General features: G+C 26.4%; 3 protein-coding genes across 7 annotated transcripts in view; all 3 read left to right on the forward strand.

Annotated features, from left to right (window-relative positions):
- Positions 1 to 546: 546 nt before the first annotated feature.
- Positions 547 to 17236, forward strand: LOC413892 (ankyrin repeat domain-containing protein 65). 3 transcript variants are annotated; one of them, XM_397331.7, is made up of 5 exons: positions 643 to 779; positions 6965 to 7308; positions 12113 to 12353; positions 12801 to 13044; positions 15789 to 17236. In XM_397331.7, the coding sequence occupies exons 1-5, from the start codon at positions 753 to 755 to the stop codon at positions 16340 to 16342; spliced, it is 1410 nt and encodes a 469-aa protein (XP_397331.2). In that variant the 5' UTR covers positions 643 to 752; the 3' UTR covers positions 16343 to 17236. The 3 variants fall into 3 exon arrangements, with proteins under 3 accessions (XP_006557342.1, XP_397331.2, XP_026301545.1); XM_026445760.1 differs by having other exon boundaries at positions 704 to 779; positions 6998 to 7308; XM_006557279.3 differs by lacking the exon at positions 6965 to 7308 and having other exon boundaries at positions 547 to 779.
- A 1214-nt stretch (positions 17237 to 18450) lies between these two features.
- LOC413891 (NADH-ubiquinone oxidoreductase 49 kDa subunit) lies at positions 18451 to 20709 on the forward strand. Of its 2 annotated transcripts, none has more exons than XM_397330.6 (4): positions 18451 to 18809; positions 18955 to 19400; positions 19555 to 20026; positions 20155 to 20709. In XM_397330.6, exons 1-4 carry the CDS (start codon positions 18691 to 18693, stop codon positions 20558 to 20560), a joined length of 1443 nt encoding a protein of 480 aa, XP_397330.3. In that variant the 5' UTR covers positions 18451 to 18690; the 3' UTR covers positions 20561 to 20709. The 2 variants fall into 2 exon arrangements, with proteins under 2 accessions (XP_397330.3, XP_016772586.1); XM_016917097.1 differs by having other exon boundaries at positions 18499 to 18809; positions 18937 to 19400.
- A 1271-nt stretch (positions 20710 to 21980) lies between these two features.
- Positions 21981 to 25103, forward strand: part of LOC409228 (scavenger receptor class B member 1) — a 46782-nt gene continuing 43659 nt past the window's right edge. Inside the window, exons 1-2 of one of the 2 annotated variants that reach the window (XM_026445918.1) lie at positions 22092 to 22472; positions 22575 to 23278. In XM_026445918.1, coding sequence (XP_026301703.1) covers positions 23221 to 23278 — 58 coding nt within the window. In that variant the 5' untranslated portion in view covers positions 22092 to 22472; positions 22575 to 23220. Of the gene's footprint in view, positions 23279 to 25103 lie in introns of both variants that reach the window. The other variant, XM_026445919.1, reaches the window with a different exon arrangement.

The raw sequence follows: 25103 nt of genomic DNA on the forward strand, positions 1-25103 counted from the left end.
TAAATAAATTACAATAAATATTTTTACTAGATTTTAAATTTGTTATTTCTATTATTTAATTTATGTCCATTAAATAAATAATATTTCTATTAATTATATTTCTCATATGGGCAGTAATTTGGTAAATATATTTACTATTTAATTATTAATTTATATTATATACTTTTTTCATTGTTCTATATGAATCCAAAAATTGTATACATTCCCTTTTATCGAAATATATAACTAATAAAAAGCATATTGCATACATTTTTATTGTTAGTAATAATCTATTTTATAAAATTTAATGAAAAATTTAAAAAATGAAAAAAATAAAAAAAAATAATCAGTTCAATAATATAAGTAAATATTATAAAGCAATAATTTTTCGCGATGTCCGAATATTAATACAAATTACTGTATATAAACGTCATTTCGTAAAGTTAAATTGATCTCGAGGGGATACGAAGCAAGCTGTGAAGAGAAAGAAGGAGAGGTTGTGGGAAACGGTGAGAAAATTGGAATGAAAAACCGTAAATCGAAATACAGAAAATCAAAGATCGAAACACGAGGCAGGCATCAATGAGAGATCAAAGTACTCGATACGAATCGAGTTCTTCGAAGCGAAAATTGCGTAGTTGTCGCGAACGGATGATTTGCTGCGCACACTCCCGCGCGTTCCCTTTGTGTTATTTTCGGGCAGAATCACCGTTCAAAGCTTTAAATAGGACCGACTTTCCGACAAAGAAGGTAGTTTGCAACATCGTTTCTACATGCTGGAACATCGCAGAATATTCACCGTGAGTAAATTAAACACGAACCAGTTTCACAAAGAAAACGTCAAACGATATTTTTTTCCCCGATCATGCATTGATAGAAAGCTGAAAATCGTTTTTTAAAAAAGACTGTCGCAGAAACGTTTTCTTCTTTCTCGAATCTCGTGCCTTGTCGTATTTGCGTTGTTTCGTCGTGTCGAGTCGCGTTGAGTCAAGTCCGCATAGTGTCTCATCCCGTCGCATGATGTCGCGTCATACCGCGCGTCTTGATCCGCGTTGTTGCGATCCGCCTAAAAATTGCCGGACGAATCTTTGTTTGTTGAGATAAAATACACAGTGAAAGTTGGATAACTGCACAAAAAATCGGAGTTATGGGATCGAATTTTAACATATATATATATATATATATATATATATATATACACAATTTGTATGAGTGATATTGCGATATCTTTTCTTGTTTTTCCAATTAAAAACAACGAAGACAGATGTAAGTATGATCGTGCGATAAAAAGTTGTTGATTCGTATCAGATTTAATCCCTGTGGAGGATGGAAATAGAATTTTCTTTGTATTTTACCGAAGATAGAATGAAAATAGATATAAATAGATAGAAAAGATAAATATAGAAAATATATTTAATAAAAAAGAAAAAAAAATCAAAATAAATATATTTATGAATTTCAATATATATTTATGTACGAAAATTCCCTTTAGTGGTGAAGATAACAACTTGACACTTACGCCATAAATTATTTCGTGCAATTATTCAACTTTTATTGTAGAATGAAAATTTATTATTTTTCGAAAATAAAGCATAAAGATTTATAGTCTATAAAAATAAAATATGATAATGGAAAAGAAGAGAGAAAAATGGGACTAAAGAAGTTAGAATGAAAAGCAGATAGCAGTTTCGAAAGGATTAATAAAGTGGTTCGGTGATTCAGAAAATAGGCTAAGAGATAGTTCTCGATCGACTCGATCGACGCGCTTCCGATATCATCGCCAAAATTGTATCGCCACCTTGGCACAGTCTCGTAGTTCGAAAGAGTCGAGATCTCGATTGTTCTATTGAGTATTGGGCGGCAAAATCGTGTTTGATCGCGAGAAAAACAAACGGTTTTGCGTCAAGATTAAAAAAAATCGTGTATTTATTTTTTGTGAATAATTTTTAATATATATATTTTTAATATATATTCTTTATAAACTTAGCAAGTATAGATATATATAAATTGGGTTGGTGGAAAAATAATATTTCGTTTGGATTTTGTAAATGCAGAAATAAAAAATCAATTTATTATGATGTATATATGTATTTAGTTTTTAAATCACTTTAATTTTATATATATATTGTAAAATTGCTATGTAATCTATTAATAAATTTTTTTAAGACATTTACCAATTCATGTACATTAATAATTTTAACATTTATCCCTAGATGATATTATCTTATAATTTTGATCAAATTTGATAAATTATTCGACATGTAATATTTTTTCTAAAAGAATTATATTTAAATTTTTATCGGGAAATTGACATAACCGGCATTCTTGTATCAAATAAATTATTTAATTATTTAATAATAAAAGAAATCAATTATCAAAAAAAAATTTTTTTTATAATATATATAAATTTATTTATTAATTATTAATAAATTTTTATTTTTATACATATTGATATAATTTTTACATTTATGAAATTTATAATAAATTCAATAAATCATATTACTTTTGACAAATCTATTAATAATAATATCCGGATATCAATTTTTTAAAATATTTTTTGCGACACATATATTTAAGCATTTAAATGTTTTCTTATTATTTATTATTTTTATTATGATAATTAAAAAAAACTTAAGATTGTAATTTTATTCACATTATTTTTGGTATAAAAATTAAATTTTATGTAGAGTATCTATTGATTTTTTTCAAAATCTCAATTCTTTAACAATTAACATGTGATCAAAAGACAAATAGAATTCAAAATTAAGATTTTAGGAAAAGAGGGGTAAAAATGACAAATTTTAATTTTATATTAATTAATTATTTTTTTACAAATATTAATATTTAACAAATCAAAAAAATTTAAGTTGAAATTAATCTTCAAACTTTTGTTTTTATAAGTATTGAATATTAATAACTATACAACTAAACATTTCAAAAATATGTATATAATACTTTATATACATATATTTCTAAGATAATAAAATTAAATAAATACTCATATCAATACCTATATTTATATGAACAATTAGAAACACAAATTGTTTTATTTTATGTTTAATTTCTATAATTGCTTAATTTACTATTGATATCATATAATAATATAATATTTTGTAACATATTGTATAATTTCATTCTTGCAAAAGAATATATCACAAACTGTTATATTTGAAAATTGTTTATCTTACCAGAGTCTAAAATCTACATATAAACTTTTCCACCAACTCAATGTATAATTGAATAAAACATTTTAAGAAATTTATATCACATTATTTTTATGACATTATTCATTTTAGTGAGTCCAAGAGAGATTCTATTTAGTAGTAGTAATGATTCTTAAATATAGTATATATATATTTAGTAACAAAATAAATTAATCGGTTGCAAATTTTTTTATTTTTAATTTTTATGCATATTTAAATAAAAAGATTATCGCTTATTATTATATTAATTTTTTCTTCCTACATTATTTTAATTATTTTAATTAATTTAATTAATTAATTAATTAATAATTATTCTTTGTTCGCATGATTTCGTTATTAATTTTGCAAAAATTTTTAAAAAATTATTTGAATAATGACTACAATTACTGACTTAGATTATAATGATTAATAATGATTTTAATTATTTTTTTTCAAATAAATTTAAACAAATTTTATATAGTATTTCGTGTATCTAGAATTATTATACAAAAGATTATGGAAATACTTTTATTAATTATTTTTTTCATTTTCAAATCATTTTAATGTTTTTTTATATAAAAAATAAAAATTTTTTATTAAGATTATTTATAGGTTTTAAAGATATAATATTAAAAATCAAGTTATAAAAGTTATCAATAACACATATTTGAAAAAGTGCATAGATTTTTGTATTATCTTTTAATTTTAACAACAAATTGATATAATTGAGTGAAAGATATAGATAACATAAAAACAATTATAGATAAAATTAATTTTTTTTTTTAAACGATACACTAATTTCTGTTGCACTTAACGAAACAATATAACAAAAATTTTGTTAAATATTCAATTTTATAAATTTTATAATTTATATAAATTTTCAATTTTAGGGTAAATTCATTATCATATTTTTTTCAATAAAAAAAATAAATTTTTTAAAAATTAGAGGAGAATTACATACATCAATTAATTAATATATATTTAAATAATAATTGAATTGATATAATTAAATTAATATATTTTTTAATAATTTTTTTCAAAATATGGAAGATATTTTTTAAAAATATTATTTTATTTATAATATTATAAACAGTGCAATTTGTTTTTTTTTTGTATATTAGAAAATGCTAAAAAAATTATTAATCAAAGATTAATAAAATGAAGATTTAATTATATTGTTAAAAAAAGTTATTAAAAATGTGCTAAAAATATTATGTTATTTATAGATATTATGAAACATTAAGATTAGATGAATAATATAATAATTTATTATCGGAAATTATTTATCATAGAGATCGATAAATGTAAGTTCTATTATATTTATGGATGGTGATTTATGACACTCCGGATTTTACATTATAAGGACAATCCTGGACCGACTCCAAATTTATAATAATTCTGAACTTATAATATATTCGTTATACTATGTACAATTACTAAAAACTTTATTTTCCATTATAACAATTAAAGATATAATAGTTCAATTTTTAAGTTAATAGAATGTAAAAGTTAGTTAACGTACATATACTATCATTTCTCATAATTGATTATCAAAATAGTGTTTTTGAAAATTTAAAGGAATTTATATCAAAAATGATTTTTTTCAATTTTTGTTAGAAAATAAAAATATATTTTAAAATCATAAATTTTCTTTATTAATTTTTCTAAATTTAAATTCAGTTTAATAAAATATTCATATATATTCATGTACACAATTACAAAAATACTATAATTTGTTTAATTATATAGGAGAAGAACTATATCTAGTCAAATCAAAATCGAACAAAAATTATTTCTATTACAAATTATATTATAAATATGTTTGTTCAACTATCGCAGAATTATCACCAATTTCTGAATTTGGAACTTCAATTTTTGAAACATATTATAAATGCTTCTAAAAATTTTAAACAATGCATAAAAATATATTACAATCATATTACAATCATCGATATAAGTAATAGATTTAAGTCAATCGCAGTTTATTAAAACATCATTTTATATGATCCCTTGATTTAAATTCATCACTTATATCGATACCTGTATCGTAATATGTTTCAAATTTACATACATCATAAAACAAACTACAAACATTTTTCTATTTTATTCATAAGAAATATTTTTTTTTCTCGTTTCTTACAAACCTAATGAAACGAACAAAATCGATAAACGGTTAATAATTTTCAAAACATTTATTACACAGTTAACGAAGCAATACAATACAAAAGTAAGAACTGTTCTCTTCTTTTATTCAGCGATATACAATGCTACAGTTTATTTTATTTGTAATATGATACTTTCGATCAATATGTGTATCTATTTTTATGAATGCATACGTCAGATCCACATTTTTTCTTAAGGAATTATTGTCGCGAATTCTAAACGCATTTTGTTCTTAATTCCACGATAGTTAACATTACTCTACTATATTATTATTAAATGAGAGATAAAAAATAGAATAGATATGTACTGGTCCATTTAAAGATAATTATTTAATATCTACTTCAATTATGATATAAAAAATATTTTTCAATTTTTTGCAATTTATATGATATCTCAAAACGAATAATCTGCAAAGAATATTTTTCTCTCAAAATGCATTTTTTTCTAAAGTTTTCAAATCATGTCTTTTTTTCTTTTGCATATTATGATTGATATTAGAATGTGTTCAGAGATAATAATATATAAGTTTGAAGTGATTTATCTTTTTTAATTATCAGTTTCAATCTCATGTCAAAATGATTTTCCATAGATATATTTTTCGAAACAATAAATTCTAATGATTTTTCGATGATTTTCAAATTTATGTATAAATTCTAAATCTCTTTTAATATGAAGTCACATTATTCTTAATATTTGATATAACATTATGATTGAAAAAAATACTAATACATAATTTATAAATTTAATAATAATAACATTTCAATTCTTTAGATAATATTTACTTGCATATCCATAGATTCTCGCTTAAGATAAAAATCTTGACTATATAATTTAATTTTGGAAGTGAGAAATTATTCCAAGATCGTATATTATTATGTATTTTAATATCAGATATATCAGCTATAATATGCAAAGAGAAAAAAAAAATATATATTTACATGCAAAAAACATCGTTGATTTCAAAAACTTCAAAAAAAAAATGATCTTTGAAGAAAAATATTCTTTATACTTTATTTTATAAATTTTGAAATATTGTACAAATTAACAAATAACTCTTTACTGGCTATCAGAGAACATATTAATAGATTGAAAAATTAATTAATTGAAATTTCAAATAAAATTACTTTAAGTAATAACTTTATCTAAAATTCTCATCATCAAATAACATCTATTCTTATACTTAATTACTATATCCTTTGTTTAATTTCAAGTATTTAGCACTACAGTTAATTACAATTATTAAATGCTTTGAATGATAAATTATATATAAATAACTTATTAAAAACTTTATTCTTAACTTTAATAATTAAAATTTTGTCTATCTCTGATGGCATTTATACAGTATGTCTCAAAAATGGGAATATTAATTAACTGGAGATTTCTGAGTTTAACGAAAAACACTAGTCAATCACAAAGTGTATAGCCGCGATGGTAGCGTTGGCTATGTGCTGAGCACGAATAAGTTCAAATAACATATGTGAAAGAAAAAATTTTTTATTTTAAAAAATATTGCTTGAAATTACCTCAAATCTCCATTATTTAACGGATGTTCCCACATTTCTAGGACATCCTGTATAACATATAAAACATAACAAAGTTAATCCTTCCATTTTTCTTCGATTTTAACGTGATTTTAACAGATGCCTTCCGAATGCATCGCCAATCCATTACAGCGTGAGTTGGCCGATGCCATTATTCGGTTACAATCGCTCGACGAGATTCGAATCTTACTGGCGTGCGGGGCAAAGGTGAACGAGCCTGTGACCCAAGGCCTGAGACCGTTACATTACGCGGTATGGCAGAGGTACACAGAGGCGGCCCAGCTGTTGTTGGTACGTGGCGCGGACATCGATGCGACCGACGAATGTGGCTATTCGGCATTGCATCTTGCCGCCGAGCACGGTTACTTCGATTTGGTCAAATTGTTGCTTGAGCAGGGTGCAAAAGTCGATCATAGAGAGGAAACGGGAGAACTCTTTCCAAGGTACGATATCGCTTTCCGCGTTCCTTTCTCTTCGATTTTCTTCGCACTCTCTTTCTCTTCTTCTCTATCTTGTACCCGTGTCCATTCCCTTCCTTCTCTGTCTCAATATGTTCCTTGACATTTTCGCTACGCGGATCACGACCACTTGTCGATATCGATATAACTCGAAACTCGATACTCGACCACATTCAGTTTAGAATCGTCCGGTCTTGCCGACCTTGGAGTGCGTGCCAAAAATTAACAATACTTGCTATTGTATAAATGATTATGTAGTCGTTTGTTTTAATTATCATTGTGTACATGCGTGAAATTTTCTCGTCGCTGTTTATTTTTATCCGTGTTAAGAAATAATCGAGAGGAGGGTGAGAGGAGGAACGATCAAGACAGGAGGGACATAGAAAAGGAAAAGAGTGGAACGACTTAATATTAGAGGCAAGAGAGGAAGAGAAAGGAAATAGAAAAAAATAGTATGTAAAGAAAAGCAGATAATAATGATAGCGTGAGAGAAAATGATACGATTGTTGTTAATAATTGGACATTAAAGTGTGAGAAGTTATTGCTACACGAGATGTTAATATATTTATGGGATTTTTTGAAATCTCAATTCTAGAGATAAAAACAAACATAAAATATAAAAAAATATCGATTAAATTTTATCTCATTAAATTATAATTGGTTGTTTATGATTAGACGAAATGAGATACTATAGAAATGAAAGAATTATATATTATCACATCATTTTATTATTCTGTCTTATTACATTTCGTATCCATTTGTTACATACGTAATCATTGTGTTACATAATGTGATTATAATGATTTCATTATTTGAGCTAACAATGAATTCGTTTTTTTAAGTTGTTCATGTTTTTCTCGTTTTTAATATAATTTCTATTCAAATTAAAATATTTTTTATGCAAATAATTCTTTATTGAAAATAGATTAATACTTTTTTATAAGAAAAAATATAGATCAATTAATAATATATCAATTAAAATATTAAAATTTATATGATTTCATTGAAAAAAAAAATAAAGTTAAGCTAATGTTTTTTATATATTTATTTACCGAAAAATTAATAGTATTAAATATTCTTAATAATAAATATTCCTCTTTTATGAAATATAATTTTTGTAAGGATCAATAATTAAAATTAACAATTTTTTAATTTCATTTTTAGATAAAACATATATTTTCACTGTTTTAGTTAAATGATAGAAAATAAAATATGAATTTGTTTATATAATTAATTAATTAAACTGTATCATAATTTTTCTAACTAAAGAAAAATATATAAAAAAGATTTTGGAAACTTTTTAAAATTATATATTCTACCGATGATTTACTATAAAATTAAAATGTCGATTAGCAAATGAAAATAAATAAAATTGGAAATTGTATAGCATTAAATTATATTGATTAATTATATTAACAGTTGATATTTAATTTGAATGAAAATTTTTAATAAAAAAGAAATAAATTATTTCTGAAATTTGAAAATTTATATAAATTACAACGTAATAAAAATCTAAGAAGATTAAGTTCATAAATTTATAAATAATTTATACTATAATTATGTAATAATGATATGTTTTATTATTTTCACCAATCCTTTTATTTGAACATGATCATTCTTTAATGATGAAATGACAGATCGATTAGCATATTTTTTTATTAGCACATTTTGATATGCAACGTATGCAATATTTTATCCACGTTATCAGAATGATAATATGTTATAAGAATATAAAACAAATGAATATACATTTTTGAATATTTTTCTATCATATATTAATAACGACTATATTAGTATCACAATAATGATGTGAGATGTGAGATATGCAACAAATGGATGCCCAGCTAAATTTCAATTATTTATAAATTAATAAATAAACTTAAATCGACATTTTTTTTGTATATTAACTTAATCTAACCTAAATTTTATGTTTGTTTCTAATAAAATCGACTGAAAAGTTTGATTCTAGATAAATATATTCACATTCTATAATATGTGTATATATTTGCTTATAACAGTGTTATTGAATCTTTTTTTAATATTTTAAAACATTAATAATATTAATTATAACATATAATTTTTTTGTATTATAAAATATAAATTCAATAATAAAGAAATATAATATTAAAATTATTCAAATAGAAATGTTTATTCATCATTAAAAATCATTATATTTTATTGAGTTTATCACTAATATAAAGTATTTAAACATAATTTTTTAAATATTTTTTAAAACATTTTTTTAAACGTAATATTTATGTAATTTATTTGTTGTCCAAATATTTTTTGATATTAAATTTTATTATTATATAATTTATTTTTTATTGTACAAAAAAATATATGTATTAAATAAATTAATTAATAAAATTAATTGTTTTGTATTAATTATGAATGTTTTAATACATTAAAAATCAATAAATAAATTATTAATAAATATATAGATAGATTATTCAGAATGTTTTTTATTAAAGTTCATAAATTAATTTTTTTAATATTGTTAAATAATATTGTTAGATTTATCAATTTATGATAGAAAATCTTGAAAAACTTATTTTTATACATGTAACACAAATTACGATAAATATATATAAATACGTAATAAAATTATATTAATACTTTCTAAATGTAGATACATACTTAATAATACTTATATATATGTATAATAGTATGAATGTATCTATTGAATGCATATGTCCTACGTAATTTAGCATATATCTTATATTAGATCTAGAAGTTAATTCGGTATCTTCTTAAAATAACGTTACTACTTATTTTAAATGAAATCGTATAATTATTATTCTTTGAAATAATTGCATTATTTTTAATATTATGTTTTATCTTTCAAATAATTCTCAAATTCCCTAGTAAAAAAAAGTGATAATTTTGATATAATGATATCATGCTTTATTATACATTATTTGAAAATGCGTATTTATCAAATAATGTTGAAACGATTTGAATGAATGACAGTAAAGTAAAGTGAGGTTAGAATAGCAATCAACATGTGAGAGAATTTCTTTATCAAAGAATAAATAATATCTCTCGTAGATTATGCCCAAAATACTTATGTTTCATGATCAATAAATTATTTTTTTCTTCCAAGTTTATTATTTTTTTATAAGTATTTTAAAGTAACTTGAAAAATTACAATATCATGTCACTAAATAAGACATTAGTCCGATTAAACACAAGTGTTTAAATCGGAATAACAAATTAAATTCTAGATTTAATTATAATATAATTATAATCTAATTATGATAATTAATAAAGTGACAAAAAGTCACTTTATTAATTTCAATGATTTTGAAATCAATATGCTAATAGGAACAATATTCTTAACAACTTTTTCCTACAATAGAACGTATATCAATTATTCAAAGTTTGATTATTTTAAATAATCAATTATTATCCGAATATAGTATTTAAATCAGCTCATAGATTGAATCTATGAACAATAATTTGTAATATTTTTCAGTACTATAAGCAATAATGTATAACGTAAATAATATTTGCTAATAAACATGTTTTAATGTTTGCATGTTTGATTTTATATGCTGGAATGATACTTAAAAATGATTAATTTTTTATACACTTAATTTTTTAATACACTTTTCTTAATAAGAATATAATAAAGATTATAATAAATTTGAAAATTATTTTTAGTTGTTTTATGATATATAAACATAATATATAACAGTATATAATAAATTTTTCTTTCTATCGCAAGAATTGCTTATATTAATAGATTAATAAATTATATTAATCGATTTCTTCCAAATAATTTGAATTTTAATGTACATATAACCGCCGACTTTAGTTTCGAAAATATCAAAAAATATTTTTAAATATTTGCGTAGGTAAATATTATATAATTATATAATTACGAGAAATCATTTCTTCAAATAATTTTAATCCTAACATTTATATCATCTTTCTATTTTAATTTAATATAAAATTTTAATCGCCCATTGTTTATTAGAGAATTATTAGAGAAAAAATATTTCATTATTATTAATGTAATTTTGGCATCTTATACATTGAATTTGAATTAATTCATGTTATAGTTATTTTAATATAGATAACTATTTCACAGTATATATACTATAATAGTTTATATTTTGAAGAAAAAAATCTGATCAAAATTAAATGTACTAATTTTATATTTTTTAAAATTAATTTTATAAATCAAATATAAATATAATACAATTAATTTTACTGTTTCATTTTATATGATATTTTGTTTTTACTAATATATATATACAGTACATTCGTAAAACATGATTTGAAGGATCAATTGTAGAAAAAATAAATACAAAAATTAATATATAAAAATATCAGTTAAGGCTTTCTTATATGTTTAATTATAAACAACTTAAATTTCTGTTTGATCAAACGAGACAGAACTGTCTCACACTATTTCTTCCTCTAAATCTCATAATTTAAATTTTGCTTATAACTTAATAAATAAATCTTGATGAATATTTTTATATACCAACTTTTCTGTTTGTTTTTATATCTTTGTAATTAAAATTCTCTAAAAATGTACGTGTCGTTTTTTTTCTAAATACCTTTTCTAAATCAAGATCGAACCAACGATCATACGCATAAACAAAATTATTCAAAATATTGATCTCGACCACATTTTTGAAGTTCATCAAAATCGATATTTTTTTTTTTTTATACACTTATGTATTGAACATACATATATTTTTTCTCGCACACTGCAATGTTCGAACATTTACGAGAAATCATTGTAGATCCATGAATCATTTCGTGCTAATCTGCGCAGGACAACGCTATGCGACGAACCGCTGCGGCTCGCTTTGAGAAATCGACATGTCGAAGTGGCCAGAATCCTGCTGGAAGCCGGCGCGAATCCGAACAAAAGGTACTTCTTCGGATCGGAGATTAATCTGGTCTCTCCGGTGGATCTACAATGCATGGAATTATTGTTAGCTTTCGGGGCTCAACCGAATACGCGAGACCGTGCTGGGTTGACGCCATTGATGAAAGCAGCGAGGCTGCCTCAGGTAAAATGATCGATGATGGAGAGAATAAATGGAGGGTCCGGAAACCAATCAGCGTGCATGACATTCGCTTAAAAAACTGACTTGAACAGTTCAAAAATTTCTTTATTTCTCAAATTTTTAATTGATCGATCACTTGGTTAATTAATCTATTTAAGTGTACGTATACAGAAGAAATGACAATTTTTTTATATTAAGACGGAATGTATTCACGACATAATTCACATAAATGCTTTTAAAATAGGACAACACAAGTTAAATAAATAATAACTTCGATAGTATAGTTTTTAGTTTTATAGCTTAATCGATTTGTCAATTGAAAATTTAAATTGATTTTTCAATCGCATAAGTCGTTTCCAAAAAATATGATTTACACTGATTGACTTCTGAACCCTTCGAATAACGATGAAAGTATACTTGTCAGATGAGAATGTATAATATTCGCGCCAGGGTATAGCTTCTGTGCTGCTTCTGTTGAGCTACGGGGCGGATGTTAACTCGATGGCCGACGTGCGACATGATTATCGAACAGTCCTCCATTACGCGATCCTTGGTGATGATCCGACGGTGATCGACTTGTTGCTGAAGCAAGGCGCTCGACTCGATCTTGGTCCCGAATATCAAAAACCCACGGCTCTCGATCTGGCGATATTGAAAGGAGATCCCTCGATCGTTCAAAAACTGTTGGAATCGGGTGAGTTTAATGCTAAATACTTTATTTAATTGGAAATATTAAAATAACGGATTTTCGATTTTTACGATTAATGAGAATATAAAAATGTTTTTGACAAAAATTTATATACGTATCTATTTATTTTTATATCAGTTTAATTACAATCATTTATATGTAAAATAGATATTTAAAGATACTAGAGATACTAGAAACCAATTATTTATATATGTTAATCGAATGATAGTAGAATGATAATATTCAATATTTGCAGTTATATTTATTTGTGATCACACCCTTTACAAAAATTTACATTCAAATAAATATGCGATTTACTTATAATACTTATAATAAATCTGCATAATCCTTCAAATTATATTAATTATAATAAAACTAATAATCAAATCAATTAAAATTTTATGAAATAAATAAAATATTATTACATAATACACACATATATATATATATATATATATAGAATTTATGGGATATCCTCAGAAGATTGATTATAATTGGGAAAAATAATTGCAAAAATTAGTATGCAAAAATTTGGAAATGATTAAAGCTTATTATAAAAGCTTATATAAATAATTTAAATTTAAATAAAGTTATATTATTCTGTATTTCATTTAAGAAAAACTTGAATTATGATTTAATGAATAAATCTTAATAATAAATCTCAATATTTTTGTATATCAATTTTTATATCGTTTCTTTTAACCTTTAGAATCAACTTTTAAAAATGCTTTATGAATATATTATATTGTTTCCAAAGTTCTTTTTATTTCTTCATTATATCATATGAAGATTTATTTTTCTAAAATCTTCATGATTTCATTTTTCAAAACAGTAATCAAAGAGATACTTTGACTTAGTATAATATTTAAAAAATATATGATATTATATAATATTATATAATATTTAAAAAATATTCCAGATAGCTTTTGATATGATTAAAAGAACTAATTTTTTTTAATTAATGAAAATCATCTAGTCATCTGATTATAATATTGATGTGTAATTATAAAAGAACAATCTATCAATTAAATAACTTATTAATTTTCTTAACTTGTTAATCTTTATTACTTGATTACATATTGATTTATTTTACAAGATAATTTATGATTACTTAATAAGAAAATGCACGTTTGAAAAATTATAGGAAAATTCAATATTAATGAAAAAGTAAAATTATATATTTCTGAAATCATGAGTATGCAAAAAAAAGACTACTAACACTGTACACGTGTATTATAATTGTATAATAGATTTCATATTCGTTGATTCTTCATGAATATACAGTTAATTTAATTATTACATTTAATTTTAATTATTTACAATTTTAATAAACGTGAAATATTAAATTGCAATGAATAATTTCAATGATTTACAAAATATATGAAAAAAAAGTATATGTTTAAAAAGTAAAAAATAGCTCTTATTGATAAAAAATATGAATATTTTCCTTTATGAAAAATATATCGTTTGCTTTATGTTGGAATGTATAAATTCTCTGTTCGAATAAGATGAAGATTGTTTTTTTTATACTTTTTTTATACTTTTCAGTTCACAATAAAACAATATTTTATAATTAAATTGAACTTCCTAGTTCAATAATTGGCATATAAGAAATCATTTCGATACAATTGCCTATATATGTATTTTATTTAAAGTACAAACTTGATCAAATTGCATATTTATGATGTAAATGAGACGAATCATATGATATCCTTCAAAAATAATTTTTTTGGAAAATTATATATTGACGAAGACATAGTTTCCAATCTTGATGGTAATGCTGAAACGTTTCTACCAAAATTATATTTAATTGGCTTACTTATAATCTATCTGGATATTGCCTACTATTCCAAAATGGCAATTCTTGAAATAGAGTTATAAAATTCTTTATTTTTAAGAAGAAAAAAACAGTCATGTTAAAAATGTAAATAGAACCATGGCATCATAGAAATATATTTGGCCAAATTTAATTTAATTGTTTGAAATTGAATTGAAATTGAAATTCAATCAAATTGAAATTGATACTAAAGATAGAATAGAAATATACATTTTTAAATAGCATTTGTATAATATTGGTAGATGATGTAAAATTGAAATTAATTTGATTTGTTAATTTATTATAATGCCAATAATATTTTTTTATATTGAATTTAAACATGCAATCCATTTTTTTTCTATCATATATAATTTTTATGTATTATTGAAAAATAATCTTATTTTTTGACAAAGAAAATCTTATTATAATATTTATATTTTAATTTTTTTTTTTTTTACATACCTTTTTTCGTTGAATTTATATCTGTAATTTAAATTTTTTTTTTTATATTTTATATGCTTATATAATTTTGTTTTGAAAATTTTGCGCTAAAAATTAATCCAATTAATTAATATCAAGATCTTGAAAATCTTCAAGATGATCAAGATATATATATATATATATATATATATATATATCAAAAGATTATGTTACTCAGTAATTTGATTCAATTGAATAAACATCTATTTCATTCTAAAAGAGATAATATACATGTAGAAGAATATATTTTTTACTCTTTACTTTTAACAATAAAATAGAAATATTTTATATTTACATATTTTAATTTTCAATTTTATATTTATTGAACAAAATAAATTCTGGACGAATATATATACAGATATTTCGCAAGAAAGATTCGAAAATGATGATCTTTGTTGTATACTACTATGTATCGTGTCTTGGTTACATACTAATTAAACGATTTCAAATTTAGGCGCTGACGTAAATGCTACTTCGCCAATCATCGGCTCGCCCCTCCACGTTGCTTGCGCGGACAACATTCCGAACAGATTGGAGATTTTATCGATGTTGTTGGAGCGAGGAGCGGACCCGAACTTGGTGATACGGAGCGACGAGGGTCCGGCATTGCGGCCAGTTCTCGCCGAGTACGTCGCTTCGAACGAGAATCCCTCGGTAGAAGTGGTTGCCCTGTTGCTTAAATATGGGGCACGAGTTGTCATCAAGACGCAGTTCCGCGATCCTCACGGTATATTGAACTCTCTTCAGAACACGGCTGATAAGCCACGGCTGCTCAAGGCGTTGTTGGAGGCGGCGGAGAGCTTCGATCCTTGTATGATAAGAAGATCGAGCAGTTTGACGGACGCGCAAAAAGAACTTGTAATGGAAGCGGCGCGAACACCGTTGCCTTTAACCCACCAGGCAAGATTAATAGTACGCAAGCTTTGTGGTACCAAGCTGCCCAAGATTGTACGAAAATTACAGCTGCCTCAGTCGCTGCATCGCTACCTTCTCTACGACTTTCATTGAGATGATTGATTTTTCGTCGCGAACGTGATTCTTCACATCATCAAAAATGATCTTCTCCTTGTTCGCTCAACTATCATCGTTGGCGTTCTCCTTCGTTATCTCTTACTACAGTATTTATTCGTTATACGCTCGTGCTCTTTTTTTATATATGTAATACGATCCAATAATATTGAAATAATAATTCGTTTTCTATTATCGTATCATTCAATGAAATGAATCTATGTACAACTCGCAGTCGAGTTGTAAATAACGAATAAATATGTATATTAAGAGTTGGAAGGCGTATTAATTTCATCAGAGCACGTTATTTACCGTGTTTGATACTTATAACTGATATTGATGTCAATTTATATATTATACATACTTATCTATAGTATGTGAATATTTTTAATCCGAGCGTAAATGCGCTGTTCGTTCGATCAGAATTATAAAGGAGATACACATAAATAATACGCAATCTATATAAATTCTATTTCTTTATATATGACGATAATATTTTTGATGAATATTTTTTTGCAATGTATGAATTTTATGTCAACTGTTATATTCATGCTTTTTACGTCGTCTTTATTCTTCTTTTCTCGAAGTAATTTTCAAATGAGACTCTTGTCCACGACACTTTTGTACCTTTATTTAGAACACGCTAATATTCACGAAGTTGCGCGCGTCCACATAAATAAAATAAGGGCGTTTATATGAATAGCGGATGATTCTGTCCCTCTGTATGTATGTATGAATGTATGTGCGTGTGCGTTTGTGTATCGTACGCGTAGGTATTTTCAACGTGTATTATTGTACATACATATTTTATATACACTTGGTGCTGTTAAGTGTCAAGAGATGAAGTAAAATAAACAAAGAATTCTATTATCTTTATGTTTACATATGTATTTATATATGTATATACTTATTATAATGAAAAAATGAACGATGAAAAAATCGCCTTATTTAGAATTACGAATACGTTTTTGGATATATGTTCATATATAATGTGCCTTGTGATTAAAATTCGCGGGAACAATTCTCATGTTCGATAAACGAACAATTCCAAAGATAGAATGGAACAATAAAAGAAATATAGTAGATAAGAAAAGTGATAAAATAAATTGTTTGTATAAGAGAAAAAGCATGGATGCAAAAAAGATATAATATGTATAACAATATACAACAGTATACATAATTATCATTGGCCACAAAATCGCAACGCATAGAATGTTGGCTGGTAAAGTATGACGTCGATTCATTCTCAACTACTTCATCTTATACTATCTTGTTCTGCACTCGAAATAGCAACCTCGATACGGTGACCCGCGTCAAAGCATTCGCAATCGTTGCATCATGATTTTAATTCACAGTGTGGAAATTATACGCGCAATTTATCTTTAATGCCAATTTCGATACATATATGTACATATATTACTATTTTCATTTTTTTCTTTTTCTATATAACAGAAGCAAGAATTATTATTATAAATTTATTATATGTTTCTATGTATGAATATATATTTATATACATATATATATATAAATGAGTACCTTTAAAAAGTTAAAAATGAAAGATTGAAATTATTTTTGGCAACTTTTTTTTATTACTTCATATGTAATAGGATATTGGTTAAGAGGTGTCGTAAGCTGTTAAAAGACAATAACGTAAAATGAAATGATAAATATATTAAGGCTTGACATATCTGTTACCATTACAAATTACAATATTAATATTTCTAATTAATTTGAATTTATTCATAATTTAAATTTGTGTGATTATCGATAATCGTACAATATTTCTTTGTGAAATTTTTATATTTATGAATTTAATACATTCGCATTTACAAAACTTATGATATTTTTAATAAAATAATATCTGAAATTTTTCAATATTTATTGATTTTAATGCTTTTTATTGTTTAAAATGAATTGATACATATATATTATTTAATTAAATATCATAAATATTTACTTGTATATGTTACGATAAATAATATTTACATTATTTTTATTATATAAAATATATATGCATCGTTACAGTAAATATAAATAATGCAAAATATTTATAAAATAAAGAGAAACTTCGAAAAAGAAAAATTGTAAAATGATACGAGAGGGCACCATGTGTATCATCGAGAAATATTGCGATGAATCGAGATATCGAATCGAATTAAGTCAAGTAAGAATGAAATTAAATCGATTTAAAGCACTACGAATTGAGAATAGTATAGAGAATGTTGGCAGAAAGCTAGTAGATGGTTAACGATAGATATTTATAACAATAATAAAAATAATATTACATGTGAGAGAAAACTGAAAAGAGAAGAGAGGAGTGCGCTTTCAGTAAAGCGACGCAATTAAAGATGAAAATGACTGTCAGAGCATTAGGACCTTTTTTTCGGTCTAATAATCTATTATTCAGAACATTGAACGAAAATGTTGTTACTAATAACAGAATTATACCTTTGGTTAATATCGAAAGGTAAGGTTAGTTTAATTAAATTCAAAATTATTAAATTCATTTATGTGTTTGATTATATAATGATACCATAACCTATAAATAATAGTTATTCTAATTCAAAATTATAAAAAAAATTTGAAATAAAAAGTGGAAATGCATGTTGCAGTCAACGACGAGAAGCGCATCAATGGATGCCTGATTTAGATGAATATAAACATCTTCTAAAACACGAATGTACTAAAATATTAGCTACAAAAGAAAAGATATGGCCTTATATCAAGCCAAGCTGGAATGAACCACAAACAGTATCGCAACTAACACCGGAATTTCGAAATGTAGTGATCAATTTTGGTCCTCAACATCCAGCTGCACACGGGGTATTACGATTGCTAATTGAGATGAATTCTGAGTATGTAACTCGCGCTGATCCTCATATAGGTCTTTTACATCGAGGTACAGAAAAATTGGTAGAATATAAAACATATATGCAAGCCTTACCATATTTTGATCGTTTGGATTATGTATCCATGATGTGCAACGAACAATGTTTTTCTATGGCTATTGAAAAACTATTAAATATTGATATACCCTTGCGAGCAAAATATATTAGAAGTAAGTAATAGATACTCATCGATAATAGAATTGATTGTAATGAAAAAAACCAAAGAAAAAGAGAATAAAATAGAAAATAGAAAAATAATATAATATATTATTACAATAAAAAAAATGAAATAATAAATTAAATAAAAATATTCATATGTTTCAGCTTTATTTGCCGAGATCACAAGAATTCTAAATCACATTATGAATATTGGAACGCATGCTCTTGATATTGGAGCTCTAACACCATTCTTTTGGTTATTTGAAGAACGAGAAAAATTAATGGAATTTTATGAACGTGTGAGTGGTGCTCGCATGCATGCGGCTTATATTCGTCCTGGTGGTGTTTCATTGGATATGCCATTGGGTTTATTGGACGACATATATGAATGGAGTTCGAAATTTACTCTCCGATTGGATGAAATAGAAGACTTGCTAACAGAAAACAGAGTATGGACTGGACGTACAAAAGATATTGGAGTAGTGACGGCAGAACAGGCAATAGAGTGGGGCTTTAGCGGAGTAATGTTAAGAGGTTCTGGAATTCAATGGGATATAAGGAAAAAGACACCTTATGATGCTTATGACTTGGTCGAATTTGATGTTCCAATTGGCTTAAAAGGAGATTGTTATGATCGGTAATAAAAAAAAAAAAAAATATATAAGATGTTAAAAGTTGTTTATTTAAATCGATCGCTTTTTTAAAGAAGAAAAATTTCTTTTAGATTTTTTTTTGCTTCATGATAAATTACATTTTTTTTTTTAGATATCTTTGCCGCATGGAGGAGATGCGTCAATCATTACGAATCATTTATCAATGTTTGAATCAAATGCCAGAGGGTGAAGTAAGAATCGATGATGCAAAAATCGTACCACCTAGAAGAGAAGAAATGAAAACCAGCATGGAAGCATTAATACATCATTTCAAATTGTATACTCAAGGATTCCAAGTACCTCCTGGATCAACATATACTGCGATCGAAGCACCAAAAGGTGAATTTGGTGTGTACCTCGTAAGCGATGGTAGTAGCAGGCCTTATAGGTGCAAAATCAAAGCACCAGGTTTTGCTCATTTGGCAGCATTACGTCATATGGGTCCTGGATGCTTACTTGCTGATATCGTAGCTATTATCGGTACTTTAGATGTGGTATTTGGTGAAATTGATAGATAATTTGTTTACTGGTTGCTCTCACTAGACGTATTTAGTACATAAAAAATTTCGTAAATGCTGTTTTCCATTCTGTACAACATAGAAAACATGCATAAATGAGAGAGAGAAAAAAATACAATAAAATGTATTCGTTGTTATTTCGATCGAAATCATAGCATGTTGATTCTTACCCGATATCCTTAATCTTACATAATATATAGCTTATAATCGAAAGAATTATATTATTATTATTTCATGCTGGAAATGAAAATTTTCTTAAATGGATAAACAGAAAGAATTAAAGAATTAAAAAATAATACTAAAAAAAAAATTGAAAATAAAAAGAAAATGAGGAAAAAGAACAAGAATATTAATATCTTGAGATATACACATAGATAAAGTAATATACATAGTAATGGGATATTTGTAGCGTGAATGATGTTCATCATTTACGTAATATATTTGAAGAAGCGCTATTCTATGAATAATTTAACTTTACCACAGTCATTTCCAGATTGTTGGAGATGTCCGGAAATGTCTTTCCATTTTCGCAAAATTACAGAGATTAATTTTCAGTCAAAAGATCAAGGTTTTTGTTATTCATGAACCCATCATGTCTCGGACAAGGGTAAATATTTATTATACACAATTATTTGATAACAATTATATTATTATTTACATGATAAAACGAACAAACGTTAAAATCACCCTTTCTGTGCGTCATTCTCTTTTTTCCTTCTTCCTTCTCATCTATTTGAATTGAATATTATGATCTATTAGTTTATATTTTTCATTATTTATAATTAACACAATTATTTCAATTTTTTTTGAAATATCAATTTATATTTAGTTTATATTTTACATTAAAATAAAAAAAAATATACCATCATTTTTATATTTTGATTTCATTATTGCACATAAATTTGTTAAATTATCTTAGAGCATAAAATACTCAGATTCGCATAAAATATCAAATTCTAAGATTTGAGGAAACAAGAAAATAAGAAAATAGAAATTTGGATTTATCGAAAGAAAAGGGAAAGTTATTAAGTTAGACTAATAAAAAATGAACGATAATAATATTATAATAATATATATATTAATAATATTAACGATAAATAAATATTTACAAACGGAGAATTAAGAAAGAATGACAAGTTAGGATAAAGTAATAAATAAGTAGCGTAATAACGATTTGGTCAAAAAATCGTTAAGATGATATACAATAAGTAAAAAAGAGAATAACGAAGGAGAATGAAACGAGAAAGAAAAAACAGAATAGTGACACGGTAAAGAAGAGTATAGTATGCGAAGTGAAGAGTGAAAAAGAAAGAAATTGGTTAGTATAGAATCGTAATAGAGGTGGGGGAATGTAGGCAAGGCGTAAAAGCGAGGAGGATGAGAGACGGAATATGACTGCAAAGAAGAATAGAAATAGAGAGGAACAGAGAAATGGAGGGGAAGAATGGGGAATAAACGAAGAAGGAAGCGTGGAGTGGAGAAGTGGGAAAGAAAGAGTGGGGTAATGATAAATCGTTTACCTGAACGGCGAGCATGCCGTTCAGGATGCAGTGGAACGGTAAAAGAGTAGTACGTTCGGTTCGCTGCCGCGTAGTGTTTCGAGTGACTTTATAACGAACATTTCGTATAGCGAGAGAAGAGGAAATTCTATTCGATTTTCCACCGAATCCGATAGAGTTTTAATTTCTCTCCTCGTGATTATTGTATGAATGTAAATCGATTATATCGCATAGCATATGCATTCGAAGGGTTGAAGTTGAATTTTATCGATACACGATCGACTCGCTCGTATTCGCTCGTTTTTATCGCGCGCGCGCGCGCGCACGCGCGTTCGTAAACCAGAGTATTTGAACGCGTAACAAGAGAGAATCGAAGCTCGTTCATTGAGGAACGTAAGAAGGAATCGGTCGAGGTTGGTTTACCGTTTGTCGTGCGGTGATCCTACGTATAAACGGAAATACGCAGGTTTACCGGGAGCCAAGGGGAAAGGTAGATGATCGTTTGGCCGCGTTAGGCTGCGTATTTTGCGTAGAGATCGTCTACCGTTGAACGGGGCAGTATCGTTTGTTCATTGGCGACGCGACGCACCGCCAGTGGCATACTTGTCGCTTGGAAAGGAGAATAGACTTTCTCCTTCTCGTCGTTCCTCGTACCACCGCCGCCTTTCGTCTCGTTCTTGTACGGGAAGAATTGCAATCAAAGAAAGATAACATTGACGACGACGACGACGACGACAAGACCGACGACAACGACGACGACGACGACGACGACAACGATAACGAAGACGACGAAGACGACGTGGGTGACGAGGACGAGGACGAGGACGGGGACGAGGGAGAGGACGAGGCCAAGAAGCAAAGCTAGAAGGAAGATCAAAACGAGAAGGAAAACGAGAACGTAGAAAGACGGTAGCGCGAGAACTATTGAGAAAAAAAATAAAACGGATAAAATTAAAAGAATCGTGTGGTGATAACTTGATAATAACTTTCAAGCAAGATTAAAGAGAGGTGACGTGCAGGTCATAACAGAGAGAACAGATCAAAATATAAGGAATTGGGAAGAGAAAAAAAGAAAAGAGAGGAACGAAGAAGAAAGAAGAGAGGAAAAAAAATAGGAAAAAGAAAAAGTGAACATAAATTGAGAATAATTGGTTGATCAAGATGAGAGTACATCGTGGGATTTGCGCGAAACTTCAAGGTGGATTTCTTAAACGATGGTGTAAGTAATTGATAGAAAATAAATGTAAATAAGGATGTACTTGAAGAATAATTTATCGAATAATACAATTTATGTTAGATAGCGGGGGGTCACGTGAAATTCGTAGCATATAGGAGAGTATATTAATGGAATCGTTAAAGACGTTACCGGCGCCACGAGCGTCGTCACGTTTGGTGCCTTTTTTAATTCAATTTGGTGAACGTATCATCTCGTACGGTTAGATTGCGATGATTCACAGTGTTACGTCGTAGTTTTGTCGTCGTTAGGTCCAATCTTTTGGATTATATATCGGATCAAATTTGGTAAAAATGTTTTAAATGAAAATTGGTCGAGTTCGAGCTCGAGCCAACATCTCGTTTACTTTCACTCGAAGATTATGGGTTTCGAACGGGAATCGTAGCGAATTACTTCTCTACTCAGTTTCTCAATAAATCTATCCCATTTAATAACAAATACTACGATAAAAACAGAAAGCATAAAAATTTCATAACTGTGATTTGCATCAGAAGACGCTTGAAAAAAACAAGGTGTAGCAAAGTGCATTTAGAATAATTAGGATTATGGTAAAAAAGTAGTAAGTATACATAATAATATTAGATGATGTGATATCAAACGAAGCTGCGTATGCGTGATATAATTCTATGTTATTCGTAACGAATAATTAAATCAGAATGAGAAATGATTTTATCAAAGAAGGGGAAGAAACAGGAAGAATCAAAGATATTATGATGAAGATAATAATTATGGATGTAGAATTGTAAAAGTCGAGTGATTTATACTGTATAATATAAATATATATTTATATTATTTATATATATAAAATTATATATATGTATACATGACTCCAGGATCTTGATCGATTTCTGATTATATAATTGTCTATTTATTGGACGATGGGATTGATACGAAGGATAAAAAGAAATATAATAATTAATAAACAATTGATAGAAAAATTATATAAAAATTATATTATTTGATTTCATACATCGATTAAATAAACCAATTTTAAATGATGTTCATAGTTGGTTTCATTCGCCAAGCGTAAAACCTTCCGAGTAAGAGCAGGAAGCGTATGATCTTATATAATCACGAGTAATTGCCGGTTAGCGTGCGTAGATGGATTTTGTATAGGGTTTGGCATTTCAGAATAGTTAAGGGCCACTTAATAAATTCCCCGTAGAGGGTGATATAGCTCGGTATCCCCGAAGCTTTCGTGCGCAAACAGTTTCAACAAGCGAATTCGTATTCACGCGTATTCGCATTTCCATAGTTTGCAACACGAAGAGTCGTATTACTATTCATATCGATCGATCGATTTCTTTGCGATGAAACGCAACGGCACATGACACCTCGGAGTTAGGTGGGGAACGGTTACGAATGGAATGAGGAAAGAGAAAAATAGGGAGAAAGAAACGTATGCAATGGCAACATTTCCGTTCTCAAGCGAATGTTATTATTATTATTTTTTTTTTTCGAAATTTTTAGTTTTAAACAGGATTCAATACATTTAATCATTTTTATTATATTGAGAATACTTTGTTATTGAGGAAATTATTACACGTTTTAAAAATATGTTTTAAATTTTCTATTATTCTTGGTGAAATTTAATTGTTTAAGATTTTTTTATCGTCACGATTGTTATTATTATGTTGATCAACGAAGAATAAAGTTTATCTTTTATATACAAAAAAAAAAAGAGTGAAATAGAAAAAATTAGAACAAAAGAATGTTGCATTCCTTTCGATTTGATATCAGTGGCGATGGTGGGAGCCGCGATGCGTGCGCGACTAATCGATATTGGATAATCGAGTCGAATATTTGCCTA

The sequence above is a fragment of the Apis mellifera genome, linkage group LG16 (assembly GCF_003254395.2).
Source record: "Apis mellifera strain DH4 linkage group LG16, Amel_HAv3.1, whole genome shotgun sequence".
In the NCBI taxonomy this organism is placed as follows: domain Eukaryota; kingdom Metazoa; phylum Arthropoda; class Insecta; order Hymenoptera; family Apidae; genus Apis; species Apis mellifera.

Excerpts from the sequence above, each read along its gene's own strand:
- LOC413892 (XM_397331.7), top strand. The coding sequence starts at position 753 with ATGCTGGAACATCGCAGAATATTCACC. Across the intron at positions 780-6,964 it reads AACATCGCAGAATATTCACC|ATGCCTTCCGAATGCATCGC; the intron begins GTGAGTAAATTA and ends TGATTTTAACAG. Across the intron at positions 13,045-15,788 it reads TCAAAAACTGTTGGAATCGG|GCGCTGACGTAAATGCTACT; the intron begins GTGAGTTTAATG and ends TTTCAAATTTAG.
- LOC413891 (XM_016917097.1), top strand. The coding sequence starts at position 18,691 with ATGAAAATGACTGTCAGAGCATTAGGACCTTTTTTTCGGTCTAATAAT. Across the intron at positions 18,810-18,936 it reads CCTTTGGTTAATATCGAAAG|TGGAAATGCATGTTGCAGTC; the intron begins GTAAGGTTAGTT and ends TGAAATAAAAAG. Across the intron at positions 19,401-19,554 it reads GCGAGCAAAATATATTAGAA|CTTTATTTGCCGAGATCACA; the intron begins GTAAGTAATAGA and ends CATATGTTTCAG.